The sequence below is a fragment of the Sphaeramia orbicularis genome, chromosome 17 (assembly GCF_902148855.1).
Source record: "Sphaeramia orbicularis chromosome 17, fSphaOr1.1, whole genome shotgun sequence".
NCBI lineage: Eukaryota > Metazoa > Chordata > Actinopteri > Kurtiformes > Apogonidae > Sphaeramia > Sphaeramia orbicularis.
The window spans coordinates 43,796,325-43,820,013 of record NC_043973.1 but is presented as its reverse complement, the minus strand read 5'-3'; the positions used below and the strand labels follow the sequence as shown (position 1 = coordinate 43,820,013).

At 39.2% G+C, this 23,689-nt stretch overlaps 1 protein-coding gene across 1 annotated transcript; it reads left to right on the top strand.

The window, feature by feature from the left end:
* The first annotated feature begins 1,081 nt into the window (after positions 1–1,081).
* Positions 1,082–22,506, top strand: LOC115437416 (E3 ubiquitin-protein ligase Rnf220-like). The gene is made up of 2 exons (XM_030160641.1): positions 1,082–1,552; positions 21,280–22,506. The coding sequence occupies exon 2, from the start codon at positions 21,844–21,846 to the stop codon at positions 22,504–22,506; it is 663 nt and encodes a 220-aa protein (XP_030016501.1). The 5' UTR covers positions 1,082–1,552; positions 21,280–21,843.
* Positions 22,507–23,689: the final 1,183 nt, after the last annotated feature.

Genomic DNA, 23,689 nt, shown 5'->3' with positions numbered 1-23,689 from the left:
AATTCTAGGTATAATAATAGTGAAAGATAGGAGGAAAAAGTGACACGTGCAAGTCTTTTCTATTAGATAATCCAAGAGTCGTTGTTCTACTGAAGTGAAAATCCCATAATTAAACAGCAAAGAGTGATTGTCTCCTCATAAATTGCTGCGTCTTTAATTGAGAGCGGCTGGAGAAGGTTTTTTTTTTTTTTTTTTTTTTTTTGGTTGTTGATTTATGCAGGGTCTTTGTCGCAAAGATTTGCATTAAGTGAACTTCCCTCTGTCTCACTAACTTCAGTCTCTAGTGCGCACTTTATAAGGGAGTCTGGTAGTCCACCTCTTTTTGTTAGGAGGTGGATTTCATTGGCTTCATGGCACACAGTCACTCCAACGGCTGAGAGAGGAAGAGGGTGAAGAGAGAGAGAGAGAGAGAGAGGGAGTGAGAGGGAGAGAAAGAGAGGAGGGGGATAATTCATTCACTTTGCGCACAAAGCGCAGTGGAAATCACCCAGGGGAACGACACGCCAGACAGAGGCAGAAGGGGTAGAGGGGGTAATCTGGCACTGGTCGCACAAAAATACAAAAATATTCAGTAGTTTTTTTTTTTTTTTTTTTTTAAATAATTACTGTTGATTTTTGTTTCTATTTAAAAAAAAAAGTGAACGTGAAGTTGGCGCAGCAAAGAAAGTACGAGTTGGTTTTATTCCGCAGAAGAACCCTGATCTAATAGAAACAGTTTCCAGCTCCGAACCTCATGACAAAGAAGAATAAAGCTCACACTTGTTAGCCTCAGAGCTGCTGGTTTATCAGTTTCACACCAGTTTGGACCAGAACAGCCATGAGCGCGTCCGTCCCGTGTCTGTCAGTCCGTCTCTTGAGTCATTGAACGACCCGAGCGCTGCGCGGCAGTACTGCACCTTGGAGCGCTCTGGACCCTGGACCCCCACCACCACCACCACCACCCCTCCCTCTCTCTCTCTCTCCCCCTCCCTCCTCCTCCCTCTCCCCCCTTCCACCCCCATACGCTCAGGCTCGCGCAGCCCCAGCTCCAGCTTCACACACGTCGTTGTTGAGCAGTGTGAGACCCCCACCCCAGCCCAACCCCACCCCCCTCCCTCCCTCACACCGCCGCCACTGGCAGCCACCGTCTCTGCGATCGTGCGCTCCGTCCGCGGCTCCGCTCCTTCTGCTCTGACTGTGTCCCTGTCGGTGTTTTCAGCGGAGGGGCTGCACGCGCGATTGCGCTATTGATACCCACTTTATAGTGAATCTGTGGAAAGTCATCCTCTCTCTCACTCTCTCTCTCTCTCTCTCTGTGTGTCTCTCTCTCTCTGTCCTCCTCTCTGGCTGCGCTTTGGTAACCTAACAGGGAGGTGTTAACTACTTTTCCTTTTCCAAAGCGCCTCCCGTTATCTCCGGTGCTGCTGCGCAAGAACCAGAAGGGCCACTGCTACTGATATTCCCACTCCGCAGAAAAAAAAAAAAAAAAGTTTTGTTGTTGAGGATAAAAAAAAAAAAACGAAGCCGGAAACAGGAGTCGTCTGCAGAAAGAAGCGGATTCTGCCACAGCGAGGTGAGTTCCACTTTTTTGTTGTTGTTGTTGTTGTTGTTTGGTTTGAAGCTCATACAGTTTGTGCTTCCACGCCTGTTTCGCTTTTTCTTCTTCGTGTTTGAGACGTAGTTCGCCACTCGTTTTCTCTTAAACTTTCTCGCGGACTGTGCGCTTTAGGGGGCTGGTGCGCGCGGTGACGGTTTCCACGCGTGGAAATTAGAAAACAAAGTCATGGCACGGTCTGTCCCCGTTTGGACACAGATTTTAACGCGTGTGCTCGTGAGTTGATGTGCGTTTGTAGTTGTTTATGTATATGTGTGTGTTTGTGTGTGTGTGTGTGTGTGTGTGTGCATATATGTGTTTGTGTGTGTGCGCGCGCCACCCTGCACATGAAGGAACCCCAAAAAAGTAGCTTTAACTGGTTTATTTACCGGTGTCCGCGTGTCAAACCCACGGAAGAGTTCATTAAAAACACTTCAACTTCTTCACGAGTCCAAATATTTTTATTCCGGATATTGATTGTGTCATAGATTTCGGGTTAAGTGGGTCTTGTCAGAATTAGTGACATGATTCTTGAATTATTATCAAACTTAAAAGAAATACTTAAGTCTGAAAAAAAAAGTCATATTTATTTAGCAAAGCTCCAGAGACTTCATTCCATCATTACCCGTCAGCCCCCGGAACATGGGCATTAGTCAGCAGGCCTACTGTGAACATATTGGTTTAAATCGTTGTTTTAGTTCTTCGTGTTGAAGTCACTGGATGGTTCTGGTGCCGGTTTGCAGTGCGAGTTACTGTTGCTTTGGAGCTCTAAAGCGCATAATGATGAGGACATGTGGCTTCAACTGCCGCATATTGGCCCTTTATGTTGGGCTCCTATAAAGTCACTGATGAGGCAAATCTGAATTAATCACATAAAAGATTAAAAAAAAAAAACGAAGGAGTCCAAGACTTGAACTATATGGTAATAATTTCATTACATCCTCTAATGAGACAAATTCTGATTTAATCTCAGATTCTGAACATCTCAACCATAAGGGATTATATCAATTAAAATAAAAAATAAATAAAAAAATTCATAAAATAACAAATACCAACAAAAACAGAAAATAAAAGTTAAAAAAAAAAAAGCAAATGAGTGTGTTTGACAGAAAATCCCACGCTTTCGGAGTGTATGTGTGTGTGTGTGTTTACGCTGTTTCCTTTTATAACAAATTATTCTCGTTTTGTCTCAGAACCAGACGCGACTCGCTGCGTGGCGCGCGCGTGCACGTCCGCACACACCGGCCCCCACGCGCACACAAACACACAAACAGGCCTACACACAGTTGGGAAACACCTGTTAACTAGGGAACCACTATAATTTACATCCTCCCCCTAAATAAGCAGCCCAGCCAGAGGAAGTCCCGGGGGCCTTCCAGCCTCATGGCCGAGCATAGGGAGCCAAACCCGGCTTCCCCCGAGCGACAGCCCCCGGTGTGTCCCCACACACAACACAGCTTGCACGTTCATTAAGATTTTTTTTTTTTTTTTTTTTTTTTTTGCGTAATTAGATAACAAAACAACGGTTATTATATATTTTTAATTTTTTACAGGACTTGTGCGTATTTTAAATAATTTATTAGTGACTTTTTTTGGGTCATTTTTACAATAGGACTCCATATATTTTCCTTTAGTTTGTTTTTTCCTGTCGTTAAATCTCATACAGGTTTATTAATTAGTTTTTTTTTTTTTTTTTAAGTATAACAATAAGTTAAAAGTGAGGGCCATTTTAGTTAATCAAGTCGGAGTTGTAGTCGCTCTGGACTCACAACTTTTAATCATTTATAACCAGAGGAGAACATTTCACTCTCATTTTCAGTCTTTTTTTTCACCCGTGTGCGTCTTTCCTTAATCATAAACATGTGTCTTTATTTAGCCAAAAAAGAAAGAAAAGGCGAACAAGTGAGCAGCCGCACAAACCCGTAACATCAAGAAGAGGGAATAATAAAAATTACTAGTGTGGGAAAAATGCAGCAGACCTATTAGTAGTAATTTCCAAGTTAAAAAGTCCTTTCAGTGCCAGCAATAAATAGCGCGTAAAAACGCACTTTTGGAGCGAAGGTGCGCCCGAGGCGGGTCATTGAACGCAGCGCACAGTGAAGAATGAATTATAGTTCCTTAAAAAAAAATCACAAACTCGCTTCAGATCTAGTAATATCCGCTTGATTTTCCTGATGAATCCCTTCAAATTGATTTTATCGACAGCCAGATCAACCAGGTCGAGACCTTTTATTTTCCATCCACACACATTAGTGACGAATAATTATCTTTTAACGGCGAGGAAGATGAGAAGAGGAAGATCAGATGGAACTATATACATTCATCATAATCTAGTCTGTTACCGATGCAAGTTTTAGATTAATTCCATCACTTTAATTTCGAGATAATCACATTTAATTAACAAAGAAATGTATAAGAATCTGTCATTGTAATTATAAATATGTATAAAAATGATCATTTCTTTAGTAAAAATGATTCAGCTCCTATTTAGATTCGAGTTTTGCGCTTTAATATTTAGACAGAATTCCGTTTTTACTCAACAAATTTATCTCGTTTTAAGAAAATGTTAATGAAGCAATAATTAATTTCAACTGTCAGTTTCTTACATTTAAAAACTATTTAAATGATATTTTAGGCAGCTTTCGTCAAAAATAAATACTCTTTTTTTTATTCAGGATTGAATTAATTAGCATTATTCATTAGCTTATGTGCATTTCTGATTCTTTCGGAGTCCAACTCGTCTGATAGTCCTTATTTCAAATGAATGAATGAATGAATGGTGTCATGCAGAGTGATGCACCGCCCTGTCATTCTGGGCATCATTTGATTATTTTCCGCTTCAGTTTTCAGACTTCTGTGATTTATAGGCCGCCACATCATCCCACTGTCAGCTGAATTAAACTCACCTGTTTGTTCTGCACCTTTAAACACACATTAACACCGACACATTTTTATTGTATAATTAGAAAATATCTTATTTTGACTTTAAATTCTCAATGAAATAAGAGGAGCTTTGTTATTTATTTATTTATTTATTTATTTTGTAGATTTCAGTCACAGTTGCGCCTGTTTTCAGTATGAGAATAATTGTTTTTTTTCTTTTCTTTTTTGGAATGGAACATCATAAAATAACATTGTAAATTATAACAAAAAGAAATGATGCGTATGTTCTGGATTTTTCCTCCAATTAGAATTTTTTTTTTTTTTGGTGAGATTAATTTGTTCCTCGCATCTTCTTTTTCCTGTCCCCAAATGGAATACGAGACTTTTTTTTTTTTTTTTAAAAGGGGAAAAAGTGTTTAGGTTGAAGCAAAAGTAGCAAAAGATGATTTATTTGTCAGTGTTTTCGATCCCCCCCCTCCTTTTCTTTCTCAGCAGTCAGTTGTTATTGCTCGCCATTGATCTCTCTCTCTCCCCTCCTTTGCGCAGTGAGAAGTGAACTAAAATTAATGTCCATTTCACACCTCTTTCCTGGATCGATGGCCGCAGGGAGAGAAGTTTATTTTAATTTGAATCTAAAGAATAGGCCTCAAGAAAAAAAAAAAAAAAAAAAAAAAAGACCAAAAAAAAAAAAAAAAGAAAATCCTCCCACCTGCTTAATTATGAACTTTAACGTCTCCTTTAACGTGACGCACACATTAAAAAAAAAAAAAAAAATCAGATTTTATGATTTAACGTCGCTCCGAAATTTTACGCATCGCCATCACCGAGGAGAATAAAACCGGGACTAATGAAGAATTACGCGTCTCCTCAGCTGCACCTCCTCCCCCCACCTGTTCTCCCCGCCTACATCTTTTTTTTTTTCCTCCTTCTTTTCTTCATCTCAACAACCTGCTGCAGGAACCTGAAACATTCCCACACGCTTCGCACTTTTACGCACGCATTTATAAAAGTATCCTTACCTGCTACTGCGCGTATTTGCCAATATTAATGCGTCATAACGCGCGCATTACCACCTCGCCCCCCTCCACTCCGCCCCCCCCCTTACTCAGTCTCTCCCATAACATGACAGTGATAGTAAATTAACCATGGATCGCTTAGTCGCGACTGGTTTGATGACCCCCCTCGGTCTATTAAGTCCTATCAATATGCACTAATTCCTCATTCTTTATTAAAAGCAGAACCAACTCCTTCTCCACTTCCAAACCTCCTCCCTCCACGCGCATTCCTGCACCCCCCACCCCACCCTATTCTCCTCCTCCTCATCACTCTCTCCTGCATGTGTGTGTGTTTTATTATTTTGTTGTGCTAATAAACACTACACACGAGAGCTAATTTGACATGCAGCCGGTAATTGAAATAAACGCGTCGCCGGTAAATAACAAGTGTTTGAACACGCAGACACGAGAACGGGCCCCTTGGAGAGAAATTCCGCGCGTAACCCGGTCTGCATCCCAAAACTTTGCGCTATTGTTGTCTTGTTATCTCAGTTATAATCATAATAATTAAGCGCCAAAAGTCGGAAGGAATTTTTTTTTGTTTTCCTTTTTATTATTATTATTATTATTATTATTATTATTATTATTGTAATGGATGGATATTGTGAGGTTGTCTCTCTTATGAAAGGAGCTGCAAATGTTTTCCTTCTGTGGAAATTACAGCCTGTCTGCAACTTCAATTGTGTTTCATGGCATTTTTTGATTGATTTGTCTAATATTTGGTGTCTGAGCAACAATCAAAACTTTTATTCTCCATTATTTATAAAACATACTTTTTTTTTTTTTTGAGAAGCCCATTTTTGCAGCTTTTTAGACTTGAAGATATTTTTGAAATCATGATTAATGAAATGATATCATAATAATCATACTGTTCTAATATTGTAATATATTTCTAATTAATGGAAGCAACATAATTTTTTTTTTTTTTTATGGTCTTATTTCTCTCCCTGTTTGGAGAAGTTTATCGCCTTTCTCCGAATCTGCATGCAGACTCGATTATTCCTTTTATTGATGACAGGAAAGGGGAGTAGCTCATGTCCAGTCATTTTCTATTGGAAGGAAATCACTCCACAGAAAGGATGCTGCACTGTGTTTAATGGTTTGATTGCATTGGAGAAGGCAGGCACTGGTAATGCCGTTATAGGGGAAATATCACTTGGAGACGCTATCGGCAACAAGAGAAAGTCAAAGAATTAGACTAATGGGGGGAGAGGAGTTGTGTCGGATGTCAGATACTTTCTATTCTCCATATTGCTGTGTGTCTCTTTCTCTCTCTCTCTCTCTGTGTCTACCCCTCACCCCCCACCTTTGGCCCCCGCCACATCATATCTCTCTCAGGTTACCCCGCCATTCGTCAATTACACCGTGAGCCGGATCAGAAGCTCCCTGCTTGGAAAATAAGCTAATATCTCTCTCTCTCTACCCCTCTACCCCCCTCTCTCGCCCCTTCACACACCTCCCCAGAAGACACTGTTGGTGCATTTGCGTGTATCGATTGCAGACAGGCAGTATTTGTGTAGCCTACTTATCATTTTTCCTCTGTGCAGCCAGCCGGGCATCCAGGCAAGGGGACGCGACTGATACACAAGAGTCTGATCTTAAAGAACACATGCATAAATACACACTGGCAGCAGCAGGACACACCTTTGTGCTTGTGCATGTCTGCACTCAAGCGCTTTGATTTTCACACTGCATGCTCAGCAGCTTCGTGAAAACACTATAGCTTTCTGAAAATTTTATTAGTTATTTATCATTTTGTCATACAGAACATAAACAACAAGTAATAATAATGATAATTTGCATTACAGTTATGAAATAGCAATCAAGTTACCTAATTAATTACATTTTTAGAGCAGCAATATCTTTCATAATTCTTGCACCGTGTTTTCTGTTGTCGATATGCTCGACAACACACTTTGCGACCTAATCCCAATTTGTCTTGCTTCACACACCACACTTATCAGACTAAGAAAAAGCATCATATCAAGAAGAAAAAACAGAATTTCAAATGTACTCATCTTAGAGTTTGCAAAGGTCCACAGGTATGGAATGAGATTGATAAAGACTTACACATAACTCTCAAAAAAAGAGATTTAGGAGGCGACTGCTACTGGAATATGCTCAAATATCTTTATTAATCTTTGCCTACGTGTGACTGTTGGTGACTAGACTGATAAGTTTAGGTTAGTTTTAGGTTAGGGGAATTATTGTTATTATTATTTTTACTTTATTTTGTGTATGTGTGTGAGAGACTGTGGATTCATGTGCTTATCTTTTAAATGGATGCTTGAAAAGGGTGGGTATTTTTGGGGTTTGTCTTCCTGTAAAATGCATTATTTTATTTGTTACTTGTGTGATTTATTCTTTGTGCCTGGGCCCCTCTCAAAAAGCTCTTCAGCTTCCCAAGATGTCCCATTTCACTTAATATAAAAGCAAAATTGAATGTTTTTATACTTTGATATGATTCAACGTGATTGTCATTGTACATGTCACAAAGTACAAAGCAACGAAATGCACTTTGCATTTAACCAGAAGTGCTTAGCAGTGATTAAATATTATATATTACAGATTAAAATAGCATATGATAGCATATTATACGTATTATACAGGAAGTGTGGTATGAATGCTATATAGTATACACCTACTTAAATGTCTGTTATGTACAGTGGTGCAAGTACTTGGTTGTTTAATATGTTGATAAATGAATGAATGAATGAATGAATGAGTGAATGAACACCTCTATCCAACCTGTGGCGTGATCAGCATGTGCACAGCTGTAAATTGTATATAGCTTTTTTTTTAATTTTAGATTTGTCTTTATTTTTGATTTTGCCCTTTTTTTGCTCTTCTATGCTTTTGTACTTCTGCTGCTGTAAACCTGGAATTTCCCCTTGTGGGACTAATGTATCTTATCTTATCTTATCTTATCTTATCTTATCTTATCTTATCTTATCTTATCTTATCTTATCTTATCTTATCTTATCTTATCTTGTCTTGTCTTGTCTTATTTTATCTCATCTCGTCTCCTCTCGTCTCCTCTCCTCTTATTTTGTGTTATGTTGTCTTGTCTTATCTTGTCTTATTTCATCTTATCTTATCTTATCTTATCTTATCTTATCTTATCTTATCTTGTCTTGTCTTGTCTTGTCTTATTTTGTTGTTATGTTATCTTGTCTTATCTTGTCTTGTCTTATTTTATCTTGTCTTGTCTTATTTTATCTTGTCTTGTCTTATTTTATCTCATCTCATCTCATCTCATCTCATCTCATCTCATCTCATCTCATCTCATCTCATCTCATCTCATCTCATCTCATCTTATCTTATCTTATCTTATCTTATCTTATCTTGTCTTGTCTTGTCTTGTCTTGTCTTGTCTTAACTTGTCTTGTCTTGGCTTATTTTATGTTGTCTTGTCTTGTCTTATTTCATCTCATCTCATCTTATCTTAAAAGATGAGGATTCAGTTGTTTTGTGAAGAGGAGATGATGTCGCTTTGTATCTGTCTCTGACCTTTGACCCCATTGGAGACGATAGAAAAGCAGATAATGGTGGTTCCCCTTTGTTCTTAATATCATTATGAACTTTACAGTCGAGGACTATTAGAGCGTAATCTGTGAGTGAAAGCGCTGTACCTGGCTGCTGTTTTCCTTGTTAAACTTGGACTAATTGGCTTGTGCTCGCATGCAGCTTGTACTGCAAACCAGCCAGCCAGCCGCCTGTCTGCCTGCCAGCCAGCTAGATTAGTGGCTGCTGTAGCAATAAAGAGTCATAGGAGGGCGGCGGGTGCAGCACGAACTCGCACTCTGTCACACTTGTGCAGGACAGACGGCACGCTCTGTCACCTGTCGCTCAGCGAAGACACGCCGGTGTCATCTATCAGGCTTATCAGGCGTTTGCGAGTGTGTGTCTCGTGTCTGAAAGGAGAAAAGTGTGAGGACTTCAGCAGAAAATATGCAATACAGCACCTTGTCAGGTTTTTTTTTGTACAATTGCTGCCCCCGAGCACATTCTCTATTCTAATCAGGTTTCATTTTTTAGCAGAATTGGAGGTAATTTTGTCCTTTTCTTTTATTCTCTCCCTGGTTTCCATAATTATAAATCAATGTAAGGGCTGTTTAATCATTGAAAATGTTTGTAAATCATGAAAATAGTTGCTTTTCCATTGGACATTTGCGCAAAACTTTACCGATATTTACTAAATCTCAAAAAAACAAAAGTGCGTAATGTTGGTTTTTCCATTAAATCACAAATGCTATGATTTGTTTATTTATTACCGCGAGATGACACAAGAAGTCATTCCATAAACATGGCGACGAACGTAAATATGGTGTTGATTTACAGATATATTCATTGTTATTATTGTATATTACCGCTCTATCTCGTAATAAATTAAAAAATGATTGGGTTTCCTGGTGTGTCCACACATAGCAAGACATGTTTCTTCTTCTTCTTTGCTTGTTGTAACATATATCAATATCCGTTTTTTTAAATTCACCTGACGCTAGTTGCGAAAATTTGCAGTTTTGCGTGATACATCATTTGCACTACGCCCGAAAAACTACCTCAGAAGCTTTTAATCGAAAAATGAGACTTTTGCCGAAATTGTCATTTTTCCATTAGGTAAATTTTTATGCATAAGTAATGTTTTCGCAATTTGAAGGTCAATGGAAAAGTGACTAATGTAAGATTGCGCACAGGCCTGTTGAGGACACAGGCTCCTAAAGCTGCACCTGAAAGGAAAAAAAAAAAAAAAAGAAAGAAAAGATGCTGAGATTTGGTTTACCAGTGATCCTAAAATACACTTTGGGATGGCAATCTATGAGCAATGGAATTGTATGCTTTTCCCATTTGGCCTTGTCTGCACCAGGAATTAGCTGGCCCTGCTGAACCGGGCCTCGCCACGAATAGAAATCCCTGCCACAGGTCAGGGCGTATTTCCAGAATGATTTTGTCTGCTGGCCATGACTCTGTTTCTGAAATCACACAGGCTTATTTGAGAAGTAAATCCTCTTTCTTTTCTTTTTTTTTTTTAATTTTCTTTTTTTTTTTTTTTTTTTTTTTTAGAAGTGTTTCATGAACGAATGATGTTGGGTTGTGTAGCGAGAAATGACAAAAACATGTCCTTCCTCCTGTTTCTGCATTAAAACATTCAGAAAAACGGCTAATTAATTGATGTACTCCGAAATATTCCGCACAATATATTTGTCGTTTGTGAAGTGCTGCATAGAGCTTGCAAGCCGGCCCGCACAAGCTTGTCCAATCCTTATTGATTTTGGTGCTGTATATTGCCCAAGTGTCATTATCCCTCTTAGAAAGATGTGTGTGTCTGTCTATTATTAAATCTTACTGTAATGCTTTTTCACCACATGCATACATCTCCCGTTAACTGTGACAGCTGGTGACTGAAGCAGATAACCAGGTTACAGATTTCATATCGAAGGAGGGTCGAGAGAAGGAGAAAGGAGGAAAAGAAAGCGGTTAGAAACACGAGATTGGATATTTGAAAGACATTCGGAAACAAAATTAGGCTTTTGCAGCTGAAGGAAAGACAAGGACAAATAATATGAGCGAGAGAGGAAGAACTGCGGGGAGATAAATGGCTGTGATTCTTATTCACAAGGACATTTGAGCTTTGCCTTATGGCCAGACATGAATGAGTAGATTTCAATAGTATCGACTGTTGCTTCGGACATCAGCAAACACTGGGAAATGCACACCTACTCACGCACGAGCACGAACAGCACAGTCTGTCTGGAATACAGAGTGGGCCGACACTTTTTATACAAAAACGCAGACGGTTTACTTTCTATATTTCATTCTATGCAGGGTTTTAGATTTTAGGATGCAGCTTCTTTCTCAGTCTTTAACACACATCTGGTTTATTCTGCAGTCTCTATAAAGTGCATTTTAACCCATAAAGACCCTTAAATAACTTTTGTGTCAGTTCCCAAATGAATTTTTTCTCTCTTTTTAACCTTTCTTAAGTAATTTATCACCATTTATTGTAATTTTATCCTCTGTATTTTGTGAATTTTCAGTGAAAATCTATTATATTCTTACATTTAATTCACTGATCATGTAGATGTTCGTACGAGGGCTGTTCAATAAGTTCATGGCCTCACCCAGAAATACTGGTTGTTATAATACAGGATGTTACATTCTTTCGTGATGGGATAGTGATGCTTGAACATCGATGGACCAAGTGCATTGCTGTAAATGGAGATTATGTTGAAAAATAAAATATAAATTATCAGTCTGTGTTGTTCTGTTCTGGGTGAGGCCATGAACTTATTGAACAGCCCTCGTAAAAGCTCAAATTAAAGTTGAGGGTTATTATAGGGTTATATATATATAAAAAAACAGAGAAAACTGAAGAAAAAGTGACTTTTTCAGCAAATCTATTATTAACTGAACATAAACCAATTGTCTCCATCCACTGTCATTGATCCAACTCCAAGGGTTTTACTGGTGAATCAATGTTGTAGAAGATGACGGTGTTTCCATGGTAAACTATAGAGCCTCTGAATTTCCAAATGGGTCATATCTGATGACCATGAAAAGACGACAAACTGTATTTTACACCAGTTATTTACATGGATTGATAGAATTAGTGGATCAGAAGTTATTAAACAGTTTAGATCAGTAGATGCTTTTGGTCCCTGGGGGATGTTTGGGTCTTTATGGGTTAAAATACCTAATACAAGATTCATTAAAACAAAATAAGGTTTAATTTTATACATATTCTCATGTTTTTGTAATCATTTTAACTCTTAAAGACTCCATGTGACTTTTGTGTCAGTTCCCAAATGAATTTTTCTCTCTATTTAACCTTTCTTAAGTAATTTATCACCATTTATTTTAGTATTATCCTCTGTATTTTGCGAATTTTCAGTGAAAATCAATTTTTTTTTTTTTATATTTAATTCACTGATCATGTAGATGTTCCTAAAAGCTCAGATTAAAGTTTCAGGTTATTACATAAAAAACACAGAAAACTGAAGAAAAAGTAAATTTTTCAGCAGATCTATCATTAACTGAACATAAACCAATTGTCTCCATCCACTGTCATTGATCCAACTCCATGGGTTTTACTAGTTAATCAATGTTGTAGAAGATGATGGTGTTTCCACGGTAACTACGGAGCCTCAAATGGGTCATATCTGATGACCATTAAAAGATGACAAACTATGATAGGATTAATGGATCAGAAGTTATTAAACAGTTTAGATCAGTAGATGCTTTTGGTCACTGGTGGATGTTTGGGTCTTTATGGGTTAAAATACTTAATACAATATTTATCTTATCTTATCTTATCTTATCTTAATACAACTAATAAGTAAATGTTGTTTTTGCATCTGTTAAAGCAAATACTGCAAAAGCTTAAAATACATACATTTTAAGGAGGAAGAGAATGCTTAAATGTCATTAAACTGTAATCGATCGTTACCCATTAAAGGCGTGCTTGGTTGAGTTTTGGTACAGTAGTAAAATGCACTGTGCTGTAATTACCCTAAAATAAGATGTGCCAAGGCTTTCAGGGTGATGTACAGTGAGATATAAGTATTGGCAGTGACTCAGGGTGGATTTTAGAGACTGTAAATTTAAATGTGGAGGGATTTTCAACATTCAGCGTTTTGCTATTGTGAGAGTTTTGTTCTCTGTCCCACAAGTCAAGATGTGGGGAAAAAAAAAATTCAAGGTGGTCGTGAATGCATGTTAGGTCAGTTCAGATGTACGTTATAGGAAATTGTAGATTACTGTGCGGTGTCTATGCGTCACCTGGGATGTGTATGTTTGTGTGTGTTCTCCAGAGGGATGAGTTGAATGACACAACCCGGCCTGTCTTGTAATAAAATGTAAGAGTGGCACTTTCACGCTTGTCAACAATCTCTAAATATACCCACAGAGCGGGAAGTGTGTATGTGTGCGTCTGTGCAGCCTCACACACATTCAGACAGGCCTGCGGTTTTGACTGCTTTTCTCTCCATCTCCATTAGAGACAGAAGAAGAAGAAGAAGAAGAAAAAAACAAAACAAAACAAAAAAAACCTTCAGCTCCTTTGCTTCCCGACAGTCTTGGAAAACACATACACGCAAATACACACAGTAGTCACAGTTGAAGAAGCATTTTTATAACAAAAATTGGATTCCTCTTCGTTCCTCTCCAAAACTCAGCAGACATACTGGAAAACTTGATGTGACAACTTTCAGCTCCTTATTGAAGCAGCCGAACTGATGGTTACACACACACACATAAACAGCCATGCACAAAAGATATGCATCCCAACCAATCAACAAACAGGAGGGCATCAATAACACTGGTGCTCTGTTCTACTGGTGGACTTAGCAGTTAAATGCCCCCCCCACACACACACACACACACTCACATACATACACACACACACACACACACACACACACACACACACACACACACACGTTGACTGAATAACCACCACCCCCCAGTCTAATGGACAGTGCAATACTTACAACACATGCACCTTGTTTTCCTAATCTCACCTGTATATATCCTATATTACCTGTATATTTCCTATATTAAATGTACATGTCCTATATTACCTCTGTATACCCTGTATTACCTGTGCATACCCTATATTACCTGTGTATACCCTATTTTACCTGTAAATATCTTATATTACATGTATATACCCTATATTACCTGTAAATATTTTATATTACCTGTATATACCCTATATTACCTGTAACTATCTTATATTACCTGTATATACCCCATATTACCTGTATATACCCTATATTACCTGTATATAACCTGTATTACCTGTAAATATCTTATATTACCTGTATATACCCTATATTACCTGTATATACCCCATATTACCTGTGCATACCCTATATTACCTGTAAATATCTTATATTACCTGTATACACCCTATATTACCTGTACATACCATATATTACCTGTAAATATCTTATATTACCTGTATACACCCTATATTACCTGTGCATACCCTATATTACCTGTAAATATCTTATATTACCTGTATATACCCTATATTACCTGTATATACCCTATATTACCTGTGCATACCCTATATTACCTGTAAATATCTTATATTACCTGTATATACCCTATATTACCTGTATATACCCTATATTACCTGTGCATACCCTATATTACCTGTAAATATCTTATATTACCTGTATATACCCCATATTACCTGTGCATACCCTATATTACCTGTAAATATCTTATATTACCTGTATATACCCTATATTACCTGTATATACCCTATATTACCTGTACATACCCTATATTACCTGTAAATATCTTATGTTACCTGTATATACCCTATATTGCCTGTACATACCGTATATTACCTGTAACTATCTTATATTACCTGAAATATACCCTATATTACCTGTATATACCCTATATTACCTGTATATACCCCATATTACCTGTGCATACCCTATATTACCTGTATATACCCTATATTACCTGTAACTATATTATATTACCTGAAATATACCCTATATTACCTGTATATACCCTATATTACCTGTATATACCCCATATTACCTGTGCATATCCTATATTACCTGTATATACCCTATATTACCTGTATATACCCTATATTACCTGTGCATACCCTATATTACCTGTATATACCCTATATTACCTGTAAATATCTTATATTACCTGTATACACCCTATATTACCTGTATACACCCTATATTACCTGTGCATACTCTATATTACCTGTACATACCCTATATTACCTGTAAATATCTTATGTTGCCTGTATATACCCTATATTACCTGTACATACCGTATATTACCTGTATATACCCTATATTACTTGTATATATCCTTATTAGTTGTACATATTGCTCATCTTTAGCATAGAGTTAGCTTTTGTATATTTCAGTAGTTTTTGTAGTACTTGCAGCATATGTATATACTTTTTGCACATGCCTACATTTTCAGTATTTTTTGTGATATTTTTTAGAGGTCGACCAATATGGGTTTTTCTGAGGCCAATACTGATTTAAAAAAAAAAAACTGGTCAGCCGATGGTTGATATTTACACCCAATTTTTGAGCCCAATATTTAAGGTGTTTTTTTTTTTTTTTTTTTAAAGCACATTATCCGTGAAATACAATTGAAACACTCCGATAATTAAGATTTCTATGCAGTAACATAAATTAAATTCTTCATACACAAACACATAGTAGTCTTTTAACATTTATTGAACTTCAAGTGCACACAGGTGCTTGATCAAATATTTTTACAGCTGGTCAAGTATCGGCTTTCAAAAAAATTTAGGGCATATGGCTGATATTGAAAAAAAATGAATATATCGGTCTACCTCTAATATTTTTAGAGTCTTTTTGCAGCTAAACAGAAGAGAGCTAGTAAACTGATTTCTATTCTATTCTATTCTATTTTACAGACCAATTTTTTTCTGCTTTTAGATCCTTTTTAGATCAGAGCTGCTTATGATTTGACTTTTTGGATGACAAACCTTCCAGTTGACAATTTTTCCTTAGACAAGCACATGATAAAGCAATTTTTCCCTTAATTTACATGTAAATCATCATTAGACATGCCTGAATCAAAAAGCTCACAACTGCTGCAATTTTTTTTTTTTCCCCGAGTCTTCTAACAAACAAACAGCATCTATTATTTTTTTAAAGATAATAATAATGTTTACGGCCACACTTACCAATTATTACACATTGAATCTGTGACTCCTCGTGCTGCCCCCTCTCAGTATCTCATATTTCCTGAGTGAAAATTTCTCCCAGAATGATGTTATAGCACATTGTTGTTGACACCGCAATTTCACCGACTGGTATAACATTGTCACTTAAAGTGCAGATTTGACATGAAAAGCCCTCCTCGCTGTTTGTATTTAATATCGCGCCGACAGCTGTATCATTCTTGCACACTGTAATCAAATTATGACAGCGTGGTAAATGTTCCCCTGTGACATTTTCTATTATAAAATGCATATACCCAGTGTCAGACAATGTGTGGGTGGTATCCTTCACTGGCAAATGGGATTGTAAGTGGCACCCAGTGACATTATGTGGGTGTGCGTTAGATGTAATTGCGCTTGTATATTGATGATATGCATAGGTGTGTGTCATTTGGAATTATGATTGTTGTCTTAGAGATATGATGGAAATTACTGAGCGGCTCTGACACTTCTATTAGTTTAATGTGAGTACGCTTAAAACCTATTGTATGTTAAAGTATAGAAGATTATATGTAATTTTTTTTTCTTAAGTTATGGGGCTAATGTAAAATGTGGAAACTCGTATAGACACGCAGAGACAGTTAAAAAGAGCTGATGAGTGAGTCTAAAGGCCTTTTACATGTATGAGTCTGTATGAGTGGAGATGTGTCTGGAGAAGTCTGTTCATACAAGATTTGTTTCATTTGATCTTATAGCATCCTTCCTTTCCTTTCCTTTCTTAGTTTCCTCTCATTTTCTCATTTCCTCTCGTTTCCTCTCATTTTCTCATTTCCTCTCGTTTCCTCTCATTTTCTCATTTCCTCTCGTTTCCTCTCGTTTCCTTGTTTCCTCATTTCCTCTTGTTTTGTTCCCTCGTTTCGTTCCCTCGTTTCCTCTCGTTTTCTCTCCTTTCCTCTTGTTTCCTCTTCTCTCATTTCCTCTCCTCTCCTTTCCTCGTTCCCTCTCGTTTCCTTGTTTCCTCTCGTTTTCTCTCGTTTCCTTGTTTCCTCTCGTTTTCTCTCGTTTTCTCTCGTTTCCTTGTTTCCTCTCATTTCCTCTCATTTCCTTGTTTCCTCTTGTTTCCTCGTTTCCTGTTGTTCCCTCTCGTTTCCTCGTTTCCTATTGTTTCCTCTCGTTTCCTTGTTTCCTCTCATTCCCTCCGTTTCCTCTCATTTCCTTGTTTCCTCTCATTCCCTCCATTTCCTCTCGTGTCCTTGTTTCCTCTCATTCCCTCCGTTTCCTCTCGTTTCCTCTCCTCTCGTTTCCTCTCCTCTCCTCTTCTCTTCTCTTCTCCTCTCCTCTCCTCTTCTCTTCTCCTCTCGTTTCCTCTCCTCTCGTTTCCTCTCCTCTCGTTTCCTCTCCTCTCGTTTCCTCTCGTTTCCTCTCGTTTCCTCTCCTCTCCTCTCCTCTCCTCTCCTCTCCTCTCTTCTTCTCTTCTCTTCTCTTCTCTTCTCTTCTCTTCTCTTCTCTTCTCTTCTCTTCTCTTCTCTTCTCTTCTCTTCTCTTCTCTTCTCTTCTCTTCTCTTCTCTTCCTCTCCCTCTCCTCTCCTCTCCTCTCCTCCCTCCATATCCACCTTCCTGTTATTGGATTGGCTGCTTCACGTTGGCGGCCCTTCACTCGCCGCCCCTCGGCCTGCTGGGTAATGATAATAAAATTGAAATATCCCGGTACTTATCAGTGTATTACCTCGCTATCAACACCTCAGACACACTCCTACTTTAGAGGTTATACAGGAGAAAGCGTGATGTGATACACAGCGCGAACAGGGAGAGGACGCCAGACGAGAAAGTGAGAAAGAGTGAGAGACGGAGAAAGGGAGGGGAGGAAGAAAGAGAGAGAGGAGTTCTTGTGGCTACTTTTCAAGGTGCTATTTCCAGGACGGATTGCGGTAGGTAGAGCGGAGGAGAGGGTGAAAAGAGGAGGTGGTGGAGGAGGAGGAGGAGGAAGGGAGACATGTAATGTGACTCTGTGGCATCTGTCCAGACCAAAGTCGTGTTAGCGTAAGCCGTTCTCAACACTCCACACTGGCCTACTGTACATTTGCGGTAATGTAAAACATCTCACATCTCACCATCTCCCTCTGTCTCTAGGCCCTCTCCTCTCTCCTTTCTCTTGGCAGTTGTCGGAGTGTGTCTCTTTGTGTCTTTGTGTCGTTGTGTGTGTGTAGGAGGTGGGGGAGCGTGCCAAAGCTGAGATCAGGTTTGGAAATTGATTTGAATGAGTGTTGTGGACAGCTGATAGCTATAAAAGATTTTCTCCTTTCATTTCCCAGGGAGTTTCTCTTTTGATGTTGGCTGGTAGTCAATGCAGCTTTGAAGCTCATCTAGAGCGCTCCATGCCGCTACTTGATACTGCGAGTTTGTATTTATTGTACGGTTATGTAGGTGCACGCACACGACTTCATATTTGACCTTTTCAAGTTCCGTGTAATTGCAGTGTTGACTTTTAGCATAATATAAACAAAAAACTACATTATTGTTCTTCTGATTTGATCAAATGCAGACTAATACATAAAATCCCATCATGAATTTTAGTGTGCATCTTTAGTTTTGCTGTTTTATTATCCTCGTAAGACCCAGGAAGTGTCAGCAAAGTACATGCTTTTTTTTTGTTTTTTATTAAATAAGAGCCTATATTGGAAACATCATAATGCAACAGTTTTTTCAGATGTAGTTTTTAAAAGTTTTATGGAATGTCCTTTTTGGTGGACAGTTTTCTTTTTTTTTTTGTATAAAGTTGTGAAACTCTTGTCCACAAATGTGGACAGAAAACCCATAGCTGGGTCTTAGGAGGTTAAAGTTCAAATGACCGCATTTCTCAGTCAACCTGGATATGTGTAAAGTATGTACATCAGTAAAAAAAAAAATTAAAGTTTCTGGGGAAAACAGCTTCTATAAACCAAAGTTGTTGTATTTATTTAGACCTCTCTTTGAACTTAACATGTTTTTAACCCTTTTGTTCAGACAATGTAAGTTTTATTGCATTAATTTTCTGATGTTTTATACTAGGTTTCATTCATCACATGTCAAATATTTTAATTTAATTTCATGTATTAAGAACCCCATTAGCAACTGAAACATCAGTCGCTATTCTTCCTGGGGTCTCCTCTACATGACATTACAATTTTGATTATTTACATTAATCTTACATCATTCAGCCCCCCCCCCACCACACACACACACACACACACACACACACACACACACACACACACACATACAAATGGGACATAATAATACAACAGCCCAATGCAATAAAAATAAATTAACAAACAAAATAAGTGCTATACATTTATGCTCATTCACCAAACAACACAAATCATAAGACATCTTTCAATATTATCAATACTCTTGCTTCTTGTTATGGGGTCAGAGGTCACACTAAATAGTGAGTTTAACCTTTGCAACTCATTTAGTTCAGGTTTTTTAATGTTTTTTTAAGGCTGTGCTAATATTTGCTTTATTTTGTCATTGCGTGTGAAGAAAAAAGAATGGGAAATAAACATATGCGCATTTCAACCCTGCAAAATCAACAAAGCTAAAGGTGGTCTAAGACTTTTGTGCTGTTTTTATGTACAACAAACACACCTTTAGCTACTCTAAATCTCAACGTATTTCGTGCTTAACTCAGCCACCTTCAAATTGGCCTTTGGGGATAAAAATGTAGCTCGTCGTTTCGTCGGCTGCCTCTCCACGTTCCTTTGACTGACCAATCGCATGCTCCGATCTAATCCCCAATGGGGGGGAAATTCTGGTCTGTTGCGACGGATGCCTGGGGGTCGTGAGGTCAAGTACGGCTAATTTATTCACTCAGTCAAATTTCCTCTGGCTCATGGATAGCAGATGGAGAGGTCTGATATGATATCACCCATCTGAATCACCCAGGGGAGAGGAGAGAGAGGGGGGGATCGAGAGATGAAGGGATGAGAGGAGAAGAGATTGACAGGAAGAGATGTGAAAAGAAAGAGAGGCCAGATAGTCAAAATTGTAGAATTAAAAGTGGTTTGATAGAGAGATAGGAGAGTGGGTGGAGTGTGTCTGCCCCACCGAGTGGAGAGCCATACACATTATTTGATGTCTGCGAGGGTGAAGTGTGTATGTGTGTCCTTATCTTAAGACAAGTGGTTCTGGTCCAATAAGATCCTGGGAGATGGTAGGAATAAGCGGCTTAAACCAAGATCTAAGATGAAGCAGGGAGGGAGGAGAGATAGTGCTAGGGAGATGAGAGGATGAGATGAGGATTGAGAGAAGAGGAAGTGGAGGAGGAGGTGGACAGATTAGGAGGACAGAGGACGAGGAGGGGACATTTGGAAGGAGATAAGAAGAGAGGATGGGAAGCAGGAGGAGGAGGAGGGCTGCAGAGATCGGGGTAGAAAGATGTGAGGTGGAAACAGTTTGGAGAAGTTTTTTTTTTTTTTTCAACATAAGTGGAAAGAGCGAGAGAAAAAAGGGGGAGGGGGAGAGAAGTTTGGGTTTGAAATAGTTCTTGGCTTTTGTCAAAGGGCAGGGATTTACAGGATTTGATCAACAGTGTCAACTTGAGGACACTTTTTCCCAAGAGGGTCTAAATTTGTGGCTTTAACAACATTGTCCGCTTAAGAACACTCTGTCCCCAAAGGCTTTGACTGCAAGCCTGGGCTTTCAGCAGCTCCTTTATTACAAAAAAAAAAAAAAAAAAGAAAAAAAGAATTCCACTCAGCTCTCTTCCTTTCCAATACATACAGATAGAGGGCAGGACATTGATCTCAAAAGTTACTGTCATCAGAAGAGATGAGGAGTTCTAAGACAAATGTGAAAAGGTGCTTAAAGGGATTGAAATTTTGATTATTGGTAATAAGACAGACAGAGGAGCTGAGCGTTAGCACTGCTGTAGATACAGAGATTATCGATGCTGTGCAAGACTTTGGAAAGAACAGAGGATCAGCCACATTTATTTATCGCAATTAAAACCCATGTGGGTCTTGAGACAGTATGACAACAACGTAGTATATTATCTTTGTTGGAGCTGAATTTAAATCTAATTCTTGTGTTTCTTATCCCAACAGTTTGGTGACCAGATGAACACGAGGAACCAGGTCGATCGACTACAGACACTCACTTTCCCAGGACCCCTTGGCTTCCACCACAACAACCTCTCCAAAAGGGAGGCTTTTACAGCTTCTTGCCCAGGAGACAAACCTTAACCTTGAAAGTTTATTGTGTTTATCAGTAGGACAGAACTGGTCCAAACTGTAAAACCGATGAAGGACTGAACAAACCCAAAACGCCCCTAACTGGAATGGAATGAGTGGGACTGAACACAAATGAAGTGAGTTTGGCGGGAGACACATGAAATAAGTTTAGTTCCACTGAAGAGAAATGAACTGATTTCACGCTAACCTGAACTGACATTAGCTGACACACACATTTTGCCAAGAACACTCTACCTAAGTTGGACTCTTTTTTTTCTTGAGCCCCTTCTTTCTAAAAGCCATTTGACTCTTCAAACGTCACTCATTCACTTCCCCAGACCCTTTCCAAGGGTCTTGGATAGTGTCTCCAATTTCTCTGAGGAGGAATCATCTCCTCTTCCCCTATAATTCCTCAGAAATACACTCTTTGATCCAGATATGGACCTCCACAGGGCAGCCTTCAAGATGGAGAGCTCCTCCTACTTGCCCAATCCCCTGGCCTCCCCAGCCCTCATGGTCCTGGCCTCCACAGCTGAAGCTTCGCGTGATGCTTCTATCCCCTGTCAGCAGCCGCGGCCCTTTGGCGTCCCGGTTTCAGTAGAGAAAGACGTCCATTTGCCATTCAACAATGGTTCTTACACTTTTGCGTCAATGTACCACCGTCAAGGTGCTGTACCTCCAGGATTTCCCAACAGGGACTTTCCTCCGTCCCTCCTCCACCTCCATCATCAGTTTGCCCCACCAAATCTGGACTGCTCACCAATCAGCATGCTGAATCACAGTGGGGTCGGCGCCTTCAGGCCCTTCGCCTCGCCTCCGGAGGATCGGGATGGAGCTCCAGGGGGGTATCAGTCTGCGTTCACCCCTGCCAAGCGCCTCAAAGGCTGCCTGGATCCAGAGGCTTCACCCCATCTCCGGTACTCTGACGCTGAGGGGAAAGAGTACGACTTTGGCGGCGCCCAGATTCCTCCTGGGGGCTCGCCCAGCAGCGCCTTGAAGGCAGTTGAGGACAGTGGGAAAAAGATCTTCGCCGTGTCAGGCCTCCTGTCTGATCGAGAGACTTCCTCCAGCCCAGAGGACCGCATCGAGCGCTGTAAGTAGCAATTGAACTCTTTCTACGGTCTATCCAGAGAACCACTTTGAATTGTACCTACAGATGGGTGACAAATTGAAACCAAAGTGTTGCAGATTTTTATATACTAAGATGTGACAGTGCTCTCCACAACCATTACTACCAACACCAAACAAGGAGATATCTGTAGTTTAGCACTTTCGATTTGTTACCCATCTATTTATCCTATTTCTTCGACTTCTAAAAACATACTCTGTGGTTCCATCCTGACTGTGGTGTTTTTAAGTATTAGTTCTGCTCTTTTTGCTTAATGATCTTAACTATGTAGCATTCAATTGATAAAGCTTCCTTCACTGAACACACAATTTTGATCCAACAAGGTTTGCTTTGACACAATCCTAAACACACAAGGTCTTGAACAACTTCTTTTACAGCAACGTTGTTACACTATCTTTAAAGATTGCTCTGCAGGAAACTGTGATAATTAAACTTGCAAATTCGATGCATCCACAGTCCCATAAACACAGTAAAACAAACACAAAATCAAATCTTATTTGTTTCAAGTGTGAACATTTTTGCACATCAGCATCACACATGCCAGTGAACAATCCCATCTATGTTCTGTTGTCATCATCTCTCCTGGCTCCCCCTATCCTTGTTTCACAAGCTCGCAAGCTCCACTGGTCACATTAGCATTCACCAGTGGAAGGATGCCATTTGGCCCTCACGCACTGGGAATCTGATTAGTGTGTGAGTATGATTGTGTGTGTGTGTGTGTGTGAGTGACTGGTTCAGAGACCGGCCATGCTCTTTGCCATCAGCATTCATCATAGCTCCATGCTGGCAGCCCTGTTGCCAAAAGATTTACCCACATGCCCCAAACCTTGGCAGACAGTGTGTGTGAGAGAGTGTGTGAGTTTAATAAAACGGGAGGTGGGAGACGGGTTGTAAGACTTCCAAGCGCAAACACACAAACATGCACACACACCCTTTCCAGATACACAAACGGCTCTCAGCATGAGCACCGACATCTCCTACACATGTCAACAAGCTGCATCGGATCTCAGCGACAAATTAGGAGAACGAAACACAGAGAGACGTGCTTATAGTGTATAATTTAACAGGGTAAATCTGATTTTTTTTTTTGTCATCGTGTGCTCTCTGGTGTTTTAAAGTCATAATATTCCTCTTTTTTTTTTTTTTTTTTACTTT

Coding starts and splice junctions, on each gene's coding strand:
- LOC115437416 (XM_030160641.1), top strand. CDS start 21,844: ATGGACCTCCACAGGGCAGCCTTCAAGATGGAGAGCTCCTCCTACTTG.